This window comes from Pseudorca crassidens, chromosome 8 (assembly GCF_039906515.1).
Source record: "Pseudorca crassidens isolate mPseCra1 chromosome 8, mPseCra1.hap1, whole genome shotgun sequence".
Taxonomy (NCBI): domain Eukaryota; kingdom Metazoa; phylum Chordata; class Mammalia; order Artiodactyla; family Delphinidae; genus Pseudorca; species Pseudorca crassidens.
This window is the reverse complement of record NC_090303.1, coordinates 53,308,571-53,330,487: the sequence shown is the minus strand read 5'-3', so window position 1 is coordinate 53,330,487 and position 21,917 is coordinate 53,308,571. Positions and strand designations below refer to the sequence as shown.

The 21,917-nt window shown below is 35.5% G+C and overlaps 1 protein-coding gene across 3 annotated transcripts; it reads left to right on the top strand.

The window, feature by feature from the left end:
* Window positions 1-19,943, top strand: GTPBP10 (GTP binding protein 10). Of its 3 annotated transcripts, none has more exons than XM_067746477.1 (10): window positions 1-145; window positions 2,861-3,054; window positions 4,977-5,068; window positions 5,493-5,637; window positions 10,461-10,534; window positions 12,096-12,148; window positions 14,257-14,364; window positions 14,925-15,002; window positions 17,458-17,581; window positions 19,425-19,943. In XM_067746477.1, the coding sequence occupies exons 1-10, from the start codon at window positions 143-145 to the stop codon at window positions 19,685-19,687; spliced, it is 1,134 nt and encodes a 377-aa protein (XP_067602578.1). In that variant the 5' UTR covers window positions 1-142; the 3' UTR covers window positions 19,688-19,943. The 3 variants fall into 3 exon arrangements, with proteins under 3 accessions (XP_067602578.1, XP_067602577.1, XP_067602579.1); XM_067746476.1 differs by having other exon boundaries at window positions 16-175; XM_067746478.1 differs by lacking the exon at window positions 1-145 and adding an exon at window positions 251-508.
* The last annotated feature ends 1,974 nt before the right edge of the window (window positions 19,944-21,917 follow it).

Sequence of the window (21,917 nt, the reverse complement as noted above, 5' to 3'; positions counted from 1 at the left end):
GCGCGCCTTACGGCCGCTGAGGCTAACCTGCGGCAGCGTGCGGATACAAAATAGCAGCGGCGGGTGGTGGTGACGTTAGAAGAGCGCGCCGCACTTCGGTGCGAACAGCTTCCGCGGGAGTGAATTCTCGACCGTCGCGGGCATGGTGCTCTGCAGTCGGGTGTTGCTCAGAAAGGTCCGTGATTGGTGCCCCTCAGCCTGATGTCCGACACCTGGTGCCTCTAGCCCCACCTGAGGGCTCTGGTTCTCCTTCGCCTCCATCCCTCCCCACTGTTTTCTTCCTGGGGGCCTTTTTCCTGCTTTTCTACCATAGTCCTCTCCTTTTCGCCCCTCAGGGAGTCGGGCTTGGCCTGTAAGGGGTGAGAAGGGCGTGTCTAGTCTACTGGGCATGGTTAGGACGGTTGTTTGGAACAGGGTTTGAGATTTTTCAAGGGAATTGTGCGCACGTGGGATGAAGAGCTGGGGTAACTGCTTGCTGTTTATACATGCAATACGGTGTATGTGAAGAGTAGGTTTGACTTTTTCTTTTGGCTCAAATAGTGTATTTTCCTCCTTTTAAATAATAATATCCATGACTTGTTTTTACATATTTTTTCGTTGAGTGCATTGTTATTAAGAGCTTTCTAAAGACAACTTTTCATCAGTAAACGAAAATAGGTAACTGACTTGCCTTCTTGCAAGAAACTAGGTCAGCTTTTGTGCAGTGCGGGTTTTAGAATCGTTTCTGTAAAAAATTTACAGTTGCTTTTCAAATTTAAAAACCTCTTTAAGATCCTTACTAGCAATGTTTTTTGAAACCTGCTGTCATCAGGTTTGGTCATTACCTTATTACTAAGGACGAGATTGAGATATTACTTTTGAGTTTGAGTTCTAAATCTATGAACCTGATAAATCTAGAGCAGTAAAAAATGTGTCACATATTGAAAGGAACTTCAAAAACAGGAGGTTTCTTTTTGTCGGAGGAAAGGCATGGTTAGTAATACCATGGTTAGTAAAGTTTTACTTTATTCAACCCTCTATTTTCCAGAAAATAGGTGGTCAGAAGAAGAGAGACTTGTGAAGGATAGTACTTGGGCATATAGGATAACTAATCTGTAAGCTAAAAAAATGAACTACTGCATTTTTTGCTGGATACGTTTTTAAATGCTAGCTGTGTAACTTTACTGCCATAACAGTCACTTCCAGTCAATGTTGTTTGCAAGGGGAATCTACCTCTTCACTTACCTGTGATGCATTTCTGATCTAGCTCTACCCAGCCAAAGCATAAGTTCGTCAGCCTCCAGAGAAAAATACTCTGGCTAGCCCTTAAGTTCATGTTTTTTATATTCCTTCCACCCTTACAATACTCTGTTTCGTGATTATATTTGCATACTCAAATGAAAAGCTGTGCTTTGAATCTTTGCTGTGTAACTATCCACTGCAATCTCAAGTCTAGACAGATTTATCAGAACCAGCAAAGGAGCTTTTGATAAATGTGCTGGCTTACCCTATTCTCATCCCCTCCTCCAGAGTATCAGAATGGTCAGTGGAGTGTATGCATTTTTGAAAAAAGTTCCCAGATGTTTTCGATACTTAAAACTATCCTAAATGATTAAAGATGTGAAGATTATGAATTTAAGAAATTACTTTGTGAGGAATTTTGACAGCCCAGGGGGTTAAGACATAGGATCTTACCTGCAAGAAGTTCTTGATTTAGTGAGGGAAACAGAAATACACCCTAAATACAGTGTATGATTTCTAGAGATCTAATAATAGAGATATAATCCAATTACTGAGAGCCCAGGAAAATCAATGGTAAGTGTTGGTTAAAGGAATTAAAGACATCGGAAAATATGACATTCAGGTGGGTTTATGATAGAAAAGAACAAATGACATTGTAAGTAGATGAAAAAGCATGAGCAGAATGCCATGGAGAAGTGACAGTATATTGTGTAGCATAGAGCAAAGAGAGGAAGAGGATATAGGAGGGGTTGAATGAATGGAAATGAAATGTGAAGGGTAGGTTAAGAGATTTGAATATAGCATTGAGAATTTTAGACTTTATTTCATAAACAGCAAAAAACCATGAATGGTTTTTGAGTAAGGGAGAAACATGTTGAGAGATCAGATCCATTGTCAGAAAAATCGCTCAGGCAGTGAGACAGAGGATGTGTTGAGGAAGGAATGACTAGACATTGAAAGACCAGTTAGGAGCTAATGTAATGATCAAGATACTAGGGTAGTTAGTTGTGCCAAAAAAGGAAAGATAGTAGGGCTTCAGGAAGAGAAGCAGGTATAGTCTAAGATCCCCACGTGTGGTCTCAGTGAGTAGATAAACTATCGTTTCATTATTTGTGAGAACATTGGAGGAACAGAATTTACCTAGGGAAAAGTTTGGTTTTGTTATATAACATGTATTTATGTGACTATTATCCTTTCAATACCTAAGAAGTTATATATTTGAGGGGTTTCAAATATAAGTTAAATACTGATCTCGTTCTCAGTTGCTTTAGACTGTTAAGCTCACATCTGGTGGAGATGTCCAACTAACTGGGATAGAGAATATCTCACCTAGGTGGTAGTTACTGGTACAAACTGAGATCACCCAGGGGAGAAAGTCTAGATTGAAAAGTGGGCCAGTGTCAGAGACCTTCAGTATTGGAAGGACAACAACTGATAGTGAAAAACAGGGTCTTAAGAGAGTTAATCTAATGGGAAAATGAGGTCAGACAGGAGGTAAACTAAGAAAAGACAATAAATGTGGCATACGGAAAGCCATTTTTTTTTTTTTTTAGGAGTTTTAGTGGCAACAAAGAACTAGAAAGGAATTCAAAATTGGTAAGCACATGTGGTATACAAATGTCCTCTTTCTCTTTTTAAGTATGGAGACTTCATTGATAACCTGAGACTCTTCACCAGGGGAGGAAGTGGTGGAATGGGCTACCCTCGCTTAGGTGGCGAAGGTGGAAAAGGTGGTGACGTCTGGGTTGTAGCCCATAACAAAATGACTTTAAAACAACTTAAAGATAAATATCCTCAGAAACGGTTTGTGGCTGGAGAAGGAGCAAACAGTCGGTAAGTATTTAACTGAATGGTTTTGTATGAAATTAATTGCCCCCGGAAGAAGAAAAAAAGTTGAGATAAAAGTTTAATTGGTAATTTGAAGTAAACAATATCCTGGATTTGTAACTGAGCAAAAATCTACTATTTTTGTCTCTAGTAAATATAAAAGATAGGTACTATGGAATGTTTTGACGTTTTTAAACTTTTTATCCTTTTCTTCTCCCAGTGTCTGTTTATATTCTTTTATACTTCCTTTGTAGAACCAGAAAATGATCTGAATCCCCACTGTTTTCTTCTAAAATTATCTTTGACAGTCTTTAGGAAACTTTCTAGAATCTTAACTGGCTACTCCACCCCACTGCCACCCATAGTTCTGCCAGCATCTTGTAGGCAGTACTTAAAATTTAGAGCCTGTTTGCTGCTACATCTCTTGAATGTTTTCCTTTTGACTTTGTTTTGATTTTCTCTCTGACAGCAAAATCTTCCCTTTGTTTTTTGTTAATGTTTGCTATTTTCTGTGGAACATATTATGTTCACCTCAAAATATGAGAAGAATTTTTTCTTTCATTGTGAAGAAAAAGAAGAAAAAAAATTCTTAAAGCTTCCATCAAAATGCAGTCTATGGTTCCTCAGGCCTCTGTCATTCTGTTGTTCCTTAGGAGGTATTGGTATAAAAGTTAGGCTTTCTGTTCCTTTTTTCTTTCCCCTTCCCAAGGAAGTGTTTGGGTATATTTTTTTGTCACAGTTGTAGAGGATGGAATGTGTCTCTTGCTTGGGGGATGAGTGTAAGCAAAGGATAGAGCCTGGATATAGGCTAAACACCCTGTAACGCAGGGTGAGGAATGCCCCCAACAACAACAACAAATTATCTTGCCCCAAATATCTAGCAGCATCCTCTGCTGGTAAAGGAATGCTTGGAGAAACCCCTTAAATTTCTTTTGAGCATTTTTGTTTATGAATAGTCTTTAAAGGGCAAATTTTGAGAGCCCTATATTAGAATTCAGTAATCAAAGCTTTAAGATCAGAATGTTGTTTTATTATTTTGATGTTACCGGTAGAAAATAACTGCAGTTTATATCCTAAAGTAAAATTTTTCATCATTTTATAATTTCTTTTGAAAATTAAGGTTGCTGTGATTCCAACCTTATTCTGTGTTTAGATAAGTGGTATGCTAAAGATGGTGTATAACGTTTAAATGTTAAGAAAGATTTAAATAGAACAGTTACTGCGATTGTGTGTTGGAATTTTTAGAATGTAGAGGCTTAAATCTAAAGGATCAATAGGAGCCAACTGGATGAAGGGGAGGAAAAAGCATTACAGGAAAGATATATTGGAAATAAAATAAATTATTTTGTCATTCATCTATTCAGGTATTGTTTTTTTTTTTACTGTTATTGTCACAATGCAGTACACATCCTTGTGTATATAATAGTTTATATGGTTGTTCAATTTTTTTTTTTTTTAGGATAAATTCCCAGAAGTGGAATTACTAGTTAGAAGCTTGTACCACTTTATCCTCTCTTGAGCAGTTTAAGAATCGCCATATGAGCCTCCTATAATTAAAGTACTCTCATTTCAGGTCATTTTTTAAAAAGCCTTGTTATTCACTGGATTTTCCTTTTTTTTTCTAGTTTATTCATGTTGCAATGATCTCTTCCTTTCAAACGTACAATATTTTAGTTCATTATGAGTTAAAATGACTTTTGGTAGTTAGCTTAGTAACTTAAATCATTACTTAATATTATTTTTATTGAGATACAGTAGTCTAAAATGCAAATAAATAAATAGGGATAATTTTGTTTTTTCGCCATTTAACATCTGCATTATAAGAATTGGTTGCTAGTCTTCTTTGTATACCATTGTATTTGCTTGAAACATCAACCATTTAATCTAGCAGATTTTCTTTATGTTAATTTAGCTTTATTTTTTTATAGAGTTAGTGCACTGAAAGGCTCCAAAGGAAAAGACTGTGAAATTCCTGTACCTTTGGGTATTTCAATAACTGATGAAAATGGTAAAATTATAGGTAAGTGTATTGTAGATTCTAAGGTTGTGAAAAATGTGCACGTTTTCTAAAATTGAGATCTGTGGGGAATAGCACCTCTTAAGTTTCAGGATTTTTTTTAAACATTAAGTATTTTAGCTGCTAGTTTATAAAACAGCTTTTAAAAACATTATATAACAGTTCAGAATTAGCTGCTAGATTTAAAATTATTTTAAAGATGTAAGAGTATTTACTCGGTTTTAAAACAAATAACTAGCATTTTTTCAACCACTTGCAAAAGTGTTTTCTTGGAGTCAGATTTTTAATAGAAACTTGATGCTATCATTTAGCCCTTTAGATTTGTAAACTGGACTTTCCTGGCATCTGTTTCTGAAAGAAAAATGTCATTAGTGATTAGCTCCACTTACTAATCTTTGCTTTAAGTATCTTTATCTCTCTTTTTAAGGAGAACTCAATAAAGAGAAAGACAGAATTTTGGTAGCTGAAGGAGGTCTTGGTGGTAAATTACTTACAAATTTCTTACCATTGAAAGGCCAGAAACGAGTAATTCACCTTGATCTAAAACTTATAGCTGATATAGGCTTGGTAGGGTAAGTATCATTCATATTTTTATTTTTATACTTTCAGAGAGATAGTTCATGAATAGGAAGTAAATATAAATGTTAATTTGGGGCTAGCATTATTTCTAGTTCATGGAATTTGTGTATTGTTTGTGTACTTTAAGAAAATGCTGCTTAAAAAAAAAAAGAATATGCTGCTAATATTGCCAACATAGAGTTTCATAGTCACTATTCATTTGTCGAAGATCATAGGAATTGAATAGGGCAGTGGAAATGTTAGAAAATAAATAAACACAGAAAAGTCAATCAAATACAAAAGAATGTTACCAAGTATTAAAGAATAAAATTAGAAATCCAAACAAGCCACATATTAAAAAGTGTATGGAAGGAAATAAAAAGTAGGGGAAAAATGACCAAGATATTCTTACAAGTCTTAATAGAGGTATTGAAGTATCATTAATCAGATGGCTAAAGGCCGGTACAGATGATCTCAACCATCAACTTTACACACTATTGAGCACTAAGCTGGATCTTGCTATGACCGTTTCCCTATCCTTCACTCTCTGTTTAGGAGCTGTCCATTCTCAGTGCTGCAGACCTTCCAATGTTCTCCTCTTCCACCAGCCTCCATTCTTTCATCAAACAATGCTACTTAGCTATAGGGTTTGCAGTGCTGGCACATAAATGGAGGGAGATAAATAGCAAGATAGAAAGTAGATAAAGGAAGGGAAAACTTCAGCTTTGCATGTCTCCCCTCCCTCTCTGTCTTCCTCTCCCAAGTCCCACTATAGCATTACACAATAGTCAGATGGAAGGCCTTGGGAAAAGGGAGGGGAAACTGCCGCTCTACTCCAGCTGCCAGTTCCATGCCTTGCTTTTCCATAGCTTCTTTCTAAGCTCTTTCATCTTCCTCTTCCTGCATCTCACTGCTTCTTTACCGCACTCTTCACTCTGAATCCCTCACCTCTTTCCATGCCTGTTTAGGTCTTACTAGCAGTGGCTTAGAGTTCACAGAGGCCTCATTCCTGCTGAAATTGTAACAGAGAAAGATGTGATCCTGGCATTTAAGCTTGCCATTCGCATTTAATATTTTCAATGAAACATAGTTATGAGGGTTATGAGTCATAGGTTCTGTAATAATATATATTTTTAGGAACATTATGGACTTAATAGGGTTTTGTGGATAAGACTGAGAATCCAGCCATTCACTTTCTTATTTTGTAGGAAAATGTGTTTCAGGTTCCATAGAGACACCTTTACAGCCTAAGAAGAACATAGCAAGGCTGAGTAGTGAATAGAAGTGGGATGGCGATGGCAGACTCAAGTGAGACTGTTTGGGTTAGAATCTCAAATCCTCTGGAGGCTGGCTGGATGGTTTTGGATACAGTCTCTCTAAAGCCTTTTTTTTTTTTTTTCTCATCTTTAATAGTGGATGGCAGTAGTTCTCACCTTAAAATGTTATTGCTGAGTAAGATATTGCATTTGCAGCATAATACATGCCTTGGATTTATGAATGCTCAATGAATGAATGGTAGCTGCTATTATCATCATCATTGCCAACTTATTGGAGACCACATATAGTGATACACTAAGCTTTTCAGAAGTGGACTTGATATTAGTCAATAGCAAGCATCATGATTCTAGAGCACAATGTTTAACATGTATGCTAGTGCTTTTAAATTAGGTAACTATTCTTAAAAAGTTGCTAATGTGAATACCAGCATAAGCAGATGTCCTTTTAGCCAGTTTCAGGAATGAACTGAACATTAGAAGAAAGATATCATATAACTAATACACTTGTACCGCTGTTTTCAAATCTGGTCTTTGCATAGGTTGGATTTCAGCCTCTAAAATTTTCGTTAGGTACTTGTCAATAAAAATCTCAGGTATCTGTTCTTCACCTGGTAGCTTCCTTTTTCTTCTTATATTTTGATATCTTTGGAAATAGTTGCTTGCATTTTTCTGTGTTTAATCATTGTTATGAAAATATGAGGATATTAGAAAGAAATAAGCAAGTCCAACTAATGATAATCATGGCAAAAATGATTGCAATTTGCTTTTCAAAAAATTACAAGAGCCTAAGTGTAACAGGATATAAGAAAATACTGTATTTCTAGGGGAAACGAGTCATTAAGAAATCTCACATAGTTTTATTCTAAATTTATTATAGAAATGTTTTAATGAGAAAAATTGTTTAAAGATCTCCATTAAGAGCATATACATTTTTATAGAATTCCAAATTAATATTTGTAAAATATTGCACCATTATTCCAAATGAAAATGTGGCAGAGTTTTGAAAAATCTTGATTTGAATGAAAACTGTGAAGACAGGGATCACGTCTGTCTTATTGATTGCTATATTTCTCCTGCCTAGTATATTGCCTGGCCCAAGGCAGTGCTCAATAAATATTTGTTGGATAATTTTTTTAAATTGAGATATAATTGACGTATAACATTATATAAGTTTCAGGTGTACAGTGTAATGATTTGACATTTGTATATGTTGCAGAATGATCACCACCATAAATCTAGTTAACATCTGACACCATATATAGTTACAAATTTTTTTTCTTGTGATGAGAACTTTTAAGATTTACTGTCTTAGCAACTTTAAAATATACAATATTATATATATATATATTTTTTTTCAGTACGCGGGCCTCTCACTGTTGTGGCCTCTCCCGTTGCGGAACACAGGCTCTGGACGCGCAGGCTCAGCGGCCATGGCTCACGGGCCCAGCCGCTCTGCGGCATGTGGGATCTTCCCGGACCGGGGCATGAACCCGTGTCCCCTGAATCGGCAGGCGGACTCTCCACCACTGTGCCACCAGGGAAGACCTACAATATTGTATTATTAACTATAATCACCGTGCTGTACATTATATCCCCATGATATTTTTTTTACAACTAGATTTTTTTTTGGCCACACAATGTGGCTTGCGGGATCTTAGGTCCCCAAACAGGGATCGAACCCAAGCCCTCAGCAGTGGAAGTGCAAACTCCTAGCCACTGGCCTGCCAGGAAATTCCCCACAACTGGATTTTTTTTTTATCTTTTCACCACCTTTGCCCACTTTGTAACCCTCTCCCCCCACCGCTGACACACACACACACACACACACACACACACACACACACACACACACACACACACATTTTCTGTATGCATTCATCCATTGATGGACACTTAGATTGCTTTCACATCTTGGTTGTTGTAAATAATGCTGCAGTAAACATGAGGTGCATATATCTTTTTGAGTTAGTGTTTTTTTAAATTTTTTTTGGATAAACATCCAGAAGTGTAATTGCTGGATCATATGGTAGTTCTATTTTTAATTTTTTGAGGAACCTGCATACTGTTTTCCATAGTGGCTGCACCAATTTACATTCCCATTGGTTGAATAAATTTAATGAAAATATCTGAATGAAATTTAGGAAATCATCTCTTAAGTGGCCCCCATTCCTAGTACTTCCTTTCATCTATTGTGGGCCTTTCTTGAGGGATATTTAGCAATAAAATCAAGGCCTTTAAAACAGCCAGGTAGTTTAATCTAGTATTTCCTTATCTAGAAATTTACCTCAAGAAAGAAATTAAAGGTATATGTAAAGGTTCACTTCAGCGTTTAAAGTTTTTTTAAAAAAGCTTGACAGGGCTTCCCTGGTGGCACAGTGGTTGAGAGTCTGCCTGCCAATGCAGGGGACACGGGTTCGTGCCCGGTCCGGGAAGATCCCACATGCCGCGGAGCGGCTGGGCCCTTGAGCCGTGGCCGCTGAGCCTGCGCTTCTGGAGCACGCAATGGCAGAGGCCACCACAGTGAGAGGCCCGCATACTGCAAAAAAAAAAAAGCTTGACAAATAATTAGTGCTCATTTGCAGAAAGAAAAAAAAGAGTTGAATGTTAAAATCGCACCATTTGATGTTAAGGTGACTTAACATTGGTGTATGTCTTTCTAGCTGTATGCGTATTTTTTGCAGAGTTATTTATAACAGTAAAAAATTTGAGACCACCTAAATGCCTAACAATAAGAAATTAGTTAAGTAAATTGCACTACACCCTTGAAATGCATTCACCTTATATAATTCAATTTAAAAGGAGGCCGACCAACTGTGAATAGTCTTTCAGCAAAAAAAGGAATCAAAGCTGAATCTGATCAAGGCTTCATATCTACCAATTTATAGGAGCATGTTAACTGACATCATGGGCATCAGCAGAAAAATCCAGACTATGGCAAAGAAGCTACAGGACAAATGGCCCAGTTTCTTTAAAAATAAAATTGCAAAGGGGAAAAACCTGGAGAGGGAGCCTGTACCAAAAGAAATTTAAAAGGCACATCAACCAACTGTAATATGCAGACCTTATTTGGGTCTCTGTTTAAAGAAACCAACTTTAGAAAAATTATTAAGAATGTATTAATATTTGTTTAAGCTAGGTGATGGCTAAATAGGATTCATTACTTTGCTAGTGAAATGTCCATATAAAATGTTTGTTTTAAAAAATACAAAAAACAATATATGAAATATTTTGTCAGTATTTGGCTAGAGATAGTGAATTGCAGGTATTTTTTATTAGTTTCTTTATGTTTTTCTATGATTTACAAGCCGTTTTTTTTCACATTATTTGATTTACTGTCAATACTGAAACATCCTTAGTGTTCACCATAAATTTATCTTTACCTTTTCTATAAGTATATTTTGTTCCTCAAGTTTTTCAAGATTATTTTAAATTTATAGTCTACTTTTAATCCCAGCAATATTCAAGAAGTCTGCTTCTTGAAATGTTAGGAATTCAGAGATAAGCAAGTATTTATAATGCTGATATTTGTTGTAATGTATAAATTTATTTTCTTGTTTCAGATTCCCAAATGCTGGAAAATCCTCTTTGCTAAGTAAGATTTCTCATGCAAAACCTGCAATTGCAGATTATGCATGTAAGTATAATTTGCTTTGTTTTTTTAATGTGTAGAGGCAAATTTTTAACGACTAATCTTTCTTTGAGTGTGAAAAAAATGATAACTGGGGTAACCTTAGTTTGAAAACTCTTGGCAGACAGAGTACATGTATTTCCCATTAATCTTTGAAACCTTTATAGCTCTCAGCAGAGTTCCTAGTACTGCTTATTAGACACTTTGTTGCATTTATTTGTCTATTGTATAATCATTATTCAGTTTAGTTAACAATTTTATGAGCACCTACCCTTTATCAAACACTGTGATAAATGCTACGAAGGCAGAGATCAATTCTTTCATTCATTTAGCAAGTATTTATTTCTAGGAACTATCAATAACAATAAATTCTGGAGTTACAAAGGCTGGTAAGCAGAAGTGAATACTTCTTTTGTTTTGATTTTTATTGAACTTACAGACAAGTGGGGGAAGGCACATATCTCACTAATGAATATAAGAGAATATAATATGGTTCTATGAAAGAGTGTAGGTGACTGCTTTAGATTTCTTTGGGGAAGTGTGATGGTGGGGCTGAGATATGAGCAATAAATATGAGTTAATTGGTGACAGACAATGGAGGTGAGAGTCTTTCAGTCAAAGGAAATAGCATGTACACAAAGACTCTGTGGTGGCAGGGAGTAGATTTGTTTGTCTAGAGAACATGTAGTAAGGGGAAGAGGGAATCAAGATGAGGCTAGAGATGCAGGTGGAGACCTGTGATATAGGCCATATAGGCTGTATTTGATCTCTGTGGCTTAAGAGCAGTTGATAGCTTTTTAACAAGGGAAAACAGTGATTAGATATGCTTTTCAAAAAAGATCTATTGGCGTGTAATGTAGAACATGGATTGGTGTGGGACATAAATGGATCTGGAAAGAACAGTTAGTAGAACTGGCTATTGCAGTAGCTGGATGAGATATAATGGAAGCTTAGACTAAGAGTAGTGAATGAATATGATAGGATCTTTGCCATCATTAAACAAAATGGCACAGAATGACATTAACATGGAAAATAAAATTAAACCATTCTAAAATTGATAAAGTAGAGTTAATTTTGTACTAACTGCTATAAATCACATGGCCAATATTTATTGTTACAATACAGGGGATTCTTGAGAAGGAAAGAAGAAGAAAAGCAAAAAGTCCTAGGAAGGAGGCTAGGGCAGGATTGATGAAGCGTGAGGATAACTAAATGAGAAAGGACCATAGAGAGATTTCACCCACAGCCCAAGTGATAGAAACCTAAATTCTGCCCCCACCCTCAGCACCTTTACCATGCTCCTTAAAGTTTGAGAGAGGGACTTTGAGGCCCACTAATTAAATTACACCTGTGCTTTCGAAGATTATAAAAATCTATATTTTGTCCTTTTCCAAGTATATGATAAATAGCAAAGATAATTATACCTTTAATTTCAACAAATGAGAACATAATCTGAATTAGGTTGTTCACAGAAACGAAATATTATTTATTTTATACATGACGCTAAGACAATTTTGAGAGTATAAACCTTTATTCTAGCCTCAATTTATTATTGTTTTTCTTTTAGTTACAACATTAAAGCCTGAACTCGGAAAAATTATGTATAATGATTTCAAACAGGTGGGTATTTTTAAAATAAGACACTTGGTTAGTAATGAAAGTACTTGCCTTAGTGCTTAGATTTTATAATATTTGGGAGTTTCTGTGGTGTTAGGGGCAAAAGTAGCAGGATTTTGTTTTTGATAAGTGAAACCATGATCAAATCAATTCTGCTGACCACTATCAGAGTAAAAATATTGTATTAGAATATAATTTCTTGTTCTTCTAAAGTTTGGGTCTAGTTTGTCGTTACAACATTTATTGTATCTTAATTGCCTTAATCAGTTTGTCCTCATTGCAAGTCCGTATTTTACTGCCATATTTGATTATTGATTTTCATTTCCTAAAAACATTTTCTAAAGTTCATGGATGTAATTTTACTCCAACTTACTGTTTAAAAAAAATTTTTTTTTAATTGAATAGGATCCTCGTCTTAACTAGCTATTAAAATTTATTTTTCCCTGCTACGGAAGAACTTTTGAATAATTAGAATAAAAACAAATTAAAAAGGAAAGTAACAAAATTTTAAAAATGTTTAATGTATGATCAGCAGGTGCATCCCTTGGTATTTACCCAAATAAACTGAAAACTTATGTCCACTCAAAAGCCCGCACACGGATGTTTGCAGCAGCTTTGTTCATAATTGCCAAAACTTGGAAACAACCAAGATGTCCTTCAGTAGGTGAATGGATAAATAAACTGTGTACATCTCAATAATGGAATGTCATTCACACTAAAAAGAAATGAGCCATCAAGCCATGAAAGGACACAAAGGAACCTCCAATGTGTATTACTAAGTGAAAGAAGCCAATCTGTAAAGGCTACATACTGTATGATTTCAACTATATGTCATTCTGGAAAAAGGCAATACTATGGAAATAGCAAAAAGGTCAACGGTTGCCAAGGATTAGGAGGAAAGAAAGGTTGAACAAGCAGCACACAGGATTTTTAGGGCAGCGAAACTATTCTGTATGATACTAGATACATGTCATACATTTGTCAAAACCCATGGAATGTGTAAAACCAAGGGTGAACCCTAATGTAAAGTATGGGCTTAAAGTGATGATGTATCAGTATACTTTCATATAATCCATTGACATAATTCAAAAGACATAGAAGATGTATATTTATAATAGTGGTATAACAGTAAAAATTTTTTAAAACTTCGACAGTTATATAGAATGTTAAATAATAATTAAAATTATAAGTACAGGATAATATGAATTTAGAGAACAATATTTAGAGGAAAAGACAACATTATTGGTAATTTTTAAGGGAAATCAGTAGAAAACCTCTGAAGAGAATTTCAGGACATGAGACCTACATGTACATTGCTTTGTCACATAGCTCCAACTTTCTTTAAAACTGAAATTTTTAACCACACAGGCAGTATGTGTAGAGCAGTGTTTCTCATCCCTTACCGTACATCAGAATCATCTGGGTAGCTTAAGAATAACAATGATAAATGAACCCTGGGCCCCAGTGATTTGAAACCAAACCCCTTGGGGATAGGGCTTGAGCATCTGTAGTTTAGAAAAGTTTCTTAGATAATTATGATGTGCAGTGAGGTTTGAAAACCACAAGTGTAGAATAATGGTTAGTAACTCTTATAACCTCCAAAAGGAGTATAGTAACACTATGTCCCTTACTTTTTAAGAGTGGTTAATAGTTCTGGTAGAATATGAACAATAAAGAAACAATGGTACCAAATAACCATTTACATATAGAATAAAACTTAAAACTACAGAGCTATACTAAGTCAATGTCTTCTGAATTAATATCCTTGTATATTTTTAAGAATTTAGAAAATTGAAATTCTTTGAAAAGTTCATACTGAACAATATAATTTATGGAATTCTAAAAAGAATTTATGTGATTAGTAAATGTTAAACTAAGCCATAAAATTCCTAGATTGTTAAAGTAAAAAATGGGACTAATTTCTGATAACAAAGGACTTTGATTCTTAATACATTTATTTTGTTATAAAGGTATCCTGACTTCATAGAGATGCAGTGGTAATCACAAATTAAGAACTGTTTATAATTGAAATATCATGAAAATTGTTGGATGTAATTGTATTTGTGGTTTTCATTTTTTTTTTATTATCATACCATTTAATTTTGTGTTAGATATCAGTAGCTGATCTTCCTGGTTTAATAGAAGGAGCACACATGAACAAAGGAATGGGCCACAAATTCCTCAAGCATATAGAAAGAACTAAACAACTACTTTTTGTTGTAAGTCATATGCATATCAATGTAATGTTTAAATGAATGTGAGAACCAGTGAATTTAGTTTTCCTAGAAATTTTTTATAATAATAACATTTAAAGATAAAGTAGCAGCATATATTATTCCACTAAATCTATTTAGATAGGGGTCAGATACAGTTAGTAATCTTTATTTATAATATGGGGATGGAAGTGGCATTGTTTACTATGTCAGATTAAAGTTTCGCCATACTTGGCAGGTTTAATTCATTAAGATTTTCAATATACTACTAAATTATATAGGATCAATTTCCTACTTCATTTCTGGTGTTCAGTTATATATGAGATTGTCTGTATTGGTATCAATTGTTTAATCTGTACTAGTTTCTCATTAATGATTGTGGTTTTATCAGAATAATTATAATTATCTTAAAACATCAGTTTCTCTCATTTCAAATTACTAAATTACCAGTAGAGTATAGATTGAGAAATTATTTTTAGCTTGAGCAAGTAAAACATTTCAAAACAGAATTGTATAGCTGTTGTTCTTATGTTAAAAGCAGTCTTTTTCCCTTTTTTTTTTTTTAGGTTGATGTTTCTGGATTTCAGCTTTCTTCCCAAACTCAGTACAGAACTGCCTTTGAAACCATACTACTGCTTTCAAAAGTAGGTTTTCTGTTTTATATCTGGTCTAATACGTAGGCACATAGGACTGTATGGAATAACGTATGATAATTCGAATAAATATATAGTCTGCCTCTACCTTTTTTTTTTTTTTTTTTGCGGTACGCGGGCCTCTCACTGTTGTGGCCTCTCCCGTTGCGGAGCACAGGCTCCGGACGCACAGGCTCAGCGGCCATGGCTCACGGACCCAGCTGCTCTGCGGCATGTGGGATCTTCCCAGACCGGGGCACGAACCCTTGTCCCCTGCATCGGCAGGCAGACTCTCAACCACTGCGCCACCGGGGAAGCCCTGCCTCTACTTTTTAAAGCTTTGATGTTAATTAAAAAATTATCTAAACTTGCTGTCTCCAGTTTTGCGATGTTCACCTGTTTCTCAAACTGTTGTAATCATTAAAACCTTCCTTGATTCCAAATCCCTGTTACATACTTCTCAGACTGTATCTTGCTTAACTTTTATTCCTACTTCTTAGACTATTTCTCAGTCTACTTTTTAGGTTCTCTGATACTCAGATATTTTGCTATGTTTTAGATCAGCTGCCTATTGGACATCTTTGATTGGATGTCCCATTAACTTCTCAAATGTAATATGTATAGAACTGAACTCCTTTATTTATTATTATTATTTTTTTAATTCTCCAGCCTCCCCCAGAACTTTACTGAATATGTAAGCCAGAAACCTCGGTGGTAGTGATTCTATCTTTCTTACCACCTGTATCAAGCCCTGACAGTTTTATATCCTAAATTTCTCTGAAATGCAACTACTTGTCTTCACCCACACTGTCATAATCATCAACCCCTCTTGCTAGAATGTTCTAAGTCCCTCCAGCTTGTCTCCCTGCTTCCAGTCTTAGTTCTCTCCAGGCCATGTTTTATATCACAGCTAGAGTGATCTTTGTTAAAGAACCAAGCAAATGTTTGTTCCCTGCTTAAAACACTTTGATGGTCTCCCATTGCTGTTAGGTTAAGTCTAACATGCACATGGTTTACGAGGTCTGGCAAGGTTGGGTTCTTACCAAGCACTGTATCTCTATTGTTCTCCTCCCTCCCCCTACCCCTGGCCACACCCCATACATTCTATATCCAGCCAATGATTTCTCTCTAACACAACATGATGTTGTTTATCTTCAGGACTTTTATATCCTATTTCATTTGCTACTTTTTGCCTGTTATTGATAACACTGCTGTGAACATTTGTGTACAGGTTTTTGTGTGGATATGTTTTCATTTCTCTTGGGTATATACCTAGGAGTGGAGTTGCTGGATAATATGGTTATTCTATGTTTAACATTTTGGGGAACTGCCAAACTGTTTTCCAGAGTGACTGCAGCATTATACCATTTTACAATCTTACTAGCAATGTATGAAGTTTCCAATTTTTCCACTTTAATGTCAATACTCATTATTGTCTTTTTCTTTTAGCCTTCCTAGTAGGAATGAAGTGGTATTTCATTGTGGTTGTGATTTGCATTTCTTTCTTTTTTTTTTTTTTTTTTTTTTTTTTTGGCGGTACGCGGGCCTCTCACTGTTGTGGCCTCTCCCGTTGTGGAGCACAGGCTCTGGACACGCAGGCTCGGCGGCCATGGCTCACGGGCCCAGCCGCTCCGCGGCATGTGGTGTCCTCCCGGTCCGGAGCACGAACCCGCATCCCCTGCATCGGCAGGCAGACTCTCAACCACTGCGCCACGAGGGAAGCCCTGCATTTCTTTAATGAGAAATGATGTTGAGAAATGTGACTAATGATGTTGAGCATCTTTTTATGTGCTCATTAGGCATTTGTATGTCTTTGGAGAAATATCTATTCACATTCTTTGCCCATTTTTAAAATGGGTTGTCTTTTAATTGTTGAGTTGTAGGAGATCTTTATAATTTAGATACAAATCCCTTATCAGATATATGATTTGCAAATATTTTCTCCTATTCTTTCAGTTGTCTTTTCACTTTCCTTAGGTTGTCTTTTGAAGTACAGAATTTTAAATTTTAATGAAGTCCCCTTTGTTTATTTTTTCTTTTGCTCATGCTTTTTGTCAGATATACGAAACCACTGCGTAATCCATAGTCACAAAGATTTATTTCTAAGCATACTTAACTTTTTCCAAGAATAATACAGGTATAGCATTAAGCTGTCACTATCTAGTTCTGAATTTTATTTATGTGCTTACTAGACGTCCAGATATCTGTATTTGGCTCTAGGCACAAAATCACAACTGTCTCTAGGATGTCATATGAGCTAAAATGTATTAACATATGACTTAACTAGTAAGTATTTTCTGCATTTTCTTTGTTAATTAGTTTTGTGGTTATTGGGACTTACTGCATTTCAGAGGTGAGAATGGGCCCTAGATTACCCAGGCCTATAAAGTAAAGAAAGACATTACCAAATAGGTCATTTATATAGATATTTTAATAAAATTATTTGGTTTTTCTCTTTGGCTTAAAGGAGTTGGAGTTGTACAGAGAGGAACTTCAGACAAAACCTGCGCTCCTGGCAGTTAATAAAATGGACTTGCCAGATGCCCAAGATAAATTCCATGTACTGATGAACCAACTCCAGAATCCTAAAGGTAAACCCATTCATTCATTTAGTGCCAATTTAATGAATACCTGCTATTTGCAGAGAGTGCTAGGTACTATAATCAGTGGAAAAGAAAACTGAGAGTTGCTACTCTTAAAAAAAAAGTATGTTTGAAGAAAGAACACATACCATATGAAACTTCTAAATAACACTGTAAAAAATAATATCCCATTTCAGAATGTGTGATATGGACAATAAGTTAGAGGAGACGGAAGGAAAGAAAGATTAATTTGAGCTGAAAATGTCAGGCATCATCAAGAGGTAAAACTTAAAGTGGGCTCTTAAAGAGTTAATGGAATTTGGATCAGAAGAGAATAAAGTCAGCATCTACCTGTGAAGTCTGTTAACATATTTCACCAGTTCTAGAACTTCATTCCCCTAGTACATCATGAATTTTAAAACAGAGCTAGTAGTTCTAAAAAGAGGTATGTATCTTTGCAGTGCCAGGTCTGTAGATCTCCGAAGAGTACTAATCTTCTAAAAAGAACTTGAGTCACTATGTATGTGTGGTACAGAATAATAGATGCTGTTACTCCAAAAGGATTTGTTTGAAATTTGTTCCTAAATGGACCATTATGTGTAAAGAAATTTAAAGGGATTCTCCATAGTTTTGAGTATTGACCTTTGCAGAACAGTCTCTGTCGTACAGTGATGACGCTTCCATTTTTCTGAGTCTAGTAGAGGACCTTTTGCACAAATGAGGAAAGTAGGGTGGAAGGTAAGTAGTTAACATGTTTTTAAATAGACCTAATCTCTCTTTTTATCCTTGGGATAAAAATTGGGGAAACTAAATTATAATGTACTAGGACTACCAGGCAGCACCAGAAGATCCTCTCTCCCCTCTCAAAATCTACCCCACAGCCCGTATAATTTATATATTGGGCTGTCCTTGAGTTAATAAGTTACTTTGGGATATAAATATTCTCTGGAATATTTATAAATAAACCTTTATTCCTTAATGTCATTTGCTTTATGAGGTCATTAGATCTATTTGCTGGCTGGTCTTGCAGAAAAGGGAACTTTCAGAGGAGGTACCACAAGGGAGGGTAATTCAGGAGTTTGCGGCTATTTTGGACCATCATAAAACAATGTAGTCCCCTCAGTGATAATTCCTGAGTTAGCCTCTCAGACTTCCTTGGGGGTAAATGAATCTCAGAATCCAAGCTCTGTGTTTGTTTGGCTAACCTCTTTTAGGCAGCCTTTCCAGTTCATGTCAGTGTTGATCCATCCCATCAGTATGGCATCCCTACTTCTGTTGCCTTGGTGGCAGGGAAGAACGAAAAGTTATATAATGGCTGTCAGCCCTGTGGGGTGATAGATTGGATTCATCTAAAATGATGAATTGAACTCCTTGAACTCTTTTCAATTTTAGTATGGCTCATAGCACCAGTGATGATAAGCCATTAGGCAAATTAAAGGCCACCTGTGTGCTGAAGCAAGCTAGAATATCCCAAATCACAAATGATGTTACGTTATAGGAAAGTTCTTTCAGAAAATCTATGTTGTCTTACTTTATTGAACCGCCCCAAAACAAAATTTATTGCTTCTGTAAGTAAATCATCTTCTGTGATTCATCTTTTACTTACACTTAATTTTGTTTAAAATATATTCATGCAACAAATATTTATTAAGTAACTGTCATGTGCCAAGAACCTTACCATTGTCACTAGTAAAAACCAAAGGTTCTGAGACCTTATTAGAAAGAGAAGGAAAAAAGAAATTTAAAATGCTTAGTTTTTGGTTCACTGGTTCCAAAATCAAACCTCTAGCATAGTTTTGACTTACTTTCAGAGACAGTGAAAATCAGCCTAGTTTTGTGTTCTTTGTTTCAGATTTTTTGCATTTATTTGAAAAAAACATGATTCCAGAGAGGACCGTGGAGTTCCAACACATCATCCCCATCTCTGCAGTTACTGGAGAAGGAATTGGTGAACTAAAGAACTGTATAAGGAAATCTCTAGATGAACACACCAACCAGGAAAATGATGCATATCATAAGAAGCAGTTGCTTAATTTACGTATTTCCAATACAATATCTTATAGTGAGCTACCATCAAAGAATGCTGTTACTAGTGCCAGAATAGATATAACTTGAATCTGTTAAAAGTGATATTGAAATTGCATTCATTTGGAAGCTTTTCCACAGACATACTTTTTAGAAGGTTAGTTGTTACTAACCTGGTGTATATGACATCATTCAAAAACCATACTTTTTAAAGATGTTTTGTACTTAAGTCTATCAACAGTAAAAAAAAAAGTAACTGGAAAAAAAAAGTAACTGAGGGTTAAAAATGACAGTTTATAATTTTATGGCCAATTCACCTGTAATAAAATCCTATAATACTCCTGTACGTATGTCTCTAGTGAGATCATTTTTTTAATTATATAAAGGATTCCTTATGAGCAACTAGGTTTTGTTTGTTTGTCTTTAAGTCTGTCATGTACCTGGTTCTACTAAATATATAATAGTTCTCTTTTTTGGAAAACCTCAAACCCTAAATTTGAACATATTCAGTGATAATAAAGACCATTGATAATCAGTAGATAGATCTTTGCGATTTCAGCTTTTGGAAATTTTTCTTTCTTAAGTATAAGAGTATTTTTTTTTTTTTTTTGTGGTATGCGGGCCTCTCACTGTTGTGGCCTCTCCCGTTGCGGAGCACAGGCTCCAGATGCGCAGGCTCAGCGGCCATGGCTCACGGGCCCAGCTGCTCCGCGGCATGTGGGATCTTCCCAGACCTGGGCACGAACCCATGTCCCCTGCATCAGCGGGCAGACTTTCAACCACTGCGCCACCAGGGAAGCCCCAAGTATAAGAGTGTTTTTTTCTTGCTTTGGACACACTGATGTATGTCTCATTTTATTGTGTCCTAGTCGTTTCACTGTCTACGTTCATATTTTAGTAAGGAGAATAAATAGGAAGTACAATATTAAACAGTATTATCCATCATCAGTATATTCTCAGGAGATTATAATTTCTAAATTTCTGCCTGACTTTCAAAAATACTTACATATTATACATTTTCTCTTAATGCATTTTATTATAAAATATACATGTTAATTGTAAAATAAAATAAAATTTAAACAGTGCAAAAGCATATAAAGTAAAAAAGAAAAGTTCCCATCTTTCTGCATCAGGCTCTCCAGTTCTCAGAGAAAACCACATGTTCTTGCAGAATTTTTTAATGCATATATCTTTTTGCCTAAATGAGTTCATTATATAAGACTTTCCAAGGTTTTTTGGTTTTTACAAAATAGTAGCAAGTTAATGAGCTTCTAAAAATTACTCTTCAGTGCTACTTTTAAACTATTAGGAATTGTCTTGGAATTTAAGGCTAAGTGAAGCCTTAACATGTGGCTGTAAGTATTAAATAAAAATGGCACTATCATTCTACTTAAATTTCTTCTGATATGACAATGTGAGTGACTTCTTACAATTGTTATTTCACTTTTATTTGTTCTGTTTTCTATTCCCCACTCCCACCTCCCATCCCAGTCCCCAGATCACTGGCTTTTCTTGTGTTTCTTTTCATTGCACGGCTATTTATTGAGTGTCTCCCCTGTGCCAGGCACTGTGCGGGGCGCTGCAGGTACAGTGTTAAGGAGAATAGACAGGACCTGCTGCCCTCATGGATCTCACGTTCAACATCAGAAGATGCAGGGGATTAGAGCACTTTACAGCAAAGGAGTAAGAGTGAGGAAAGCATTTGGAATTTGAACATCTTTACTGATCATAGTGACCATGTTTCATATTGGGTATGTTTTACATTTATAACTTGAGTGTCATTTTTCTCTTTTTCACTTCTATTATTTCCTAAGTATGAACAAGTAGCAGTGTGATGACAGTTTGATCAGGTGAATTTCTGAAGTTCTGACATGATAATCTTATTTTTTGCTGTGGCAAAGGATAGTAGATGTGTGTTGAGGACTAAGAGGAATTGTAGCTTATTTGTTGTGTCTGTATTGCCCAGGTTACTACTCCACAACTAACTGAAACATTTTATGTAACTCACTAAAATGTTCCATTATTTGTATTTTCTTCTTACCAAAAGTGTACTCTATGTACCTTTTTCTGATAGTTGATTTTTATTCTAAATGAAAGAAGAAAATCTGAATTCCTTTTTTATTTTATAAAAAATAAATTTTAAACACTTAAAGATTTATTTTGAAATAAATATTTTAACTGCCATTTATTTTGTCCTTAATACTTTTTTGTTAAAAAGTATTGTTGTAGTACTGAATCCTTAATTGTATCCTTAATTGTTATAGTACTGAATGGCCAGGGTATCATTACACTGTGTTTAACAAATTTTTACCAAGTCCCA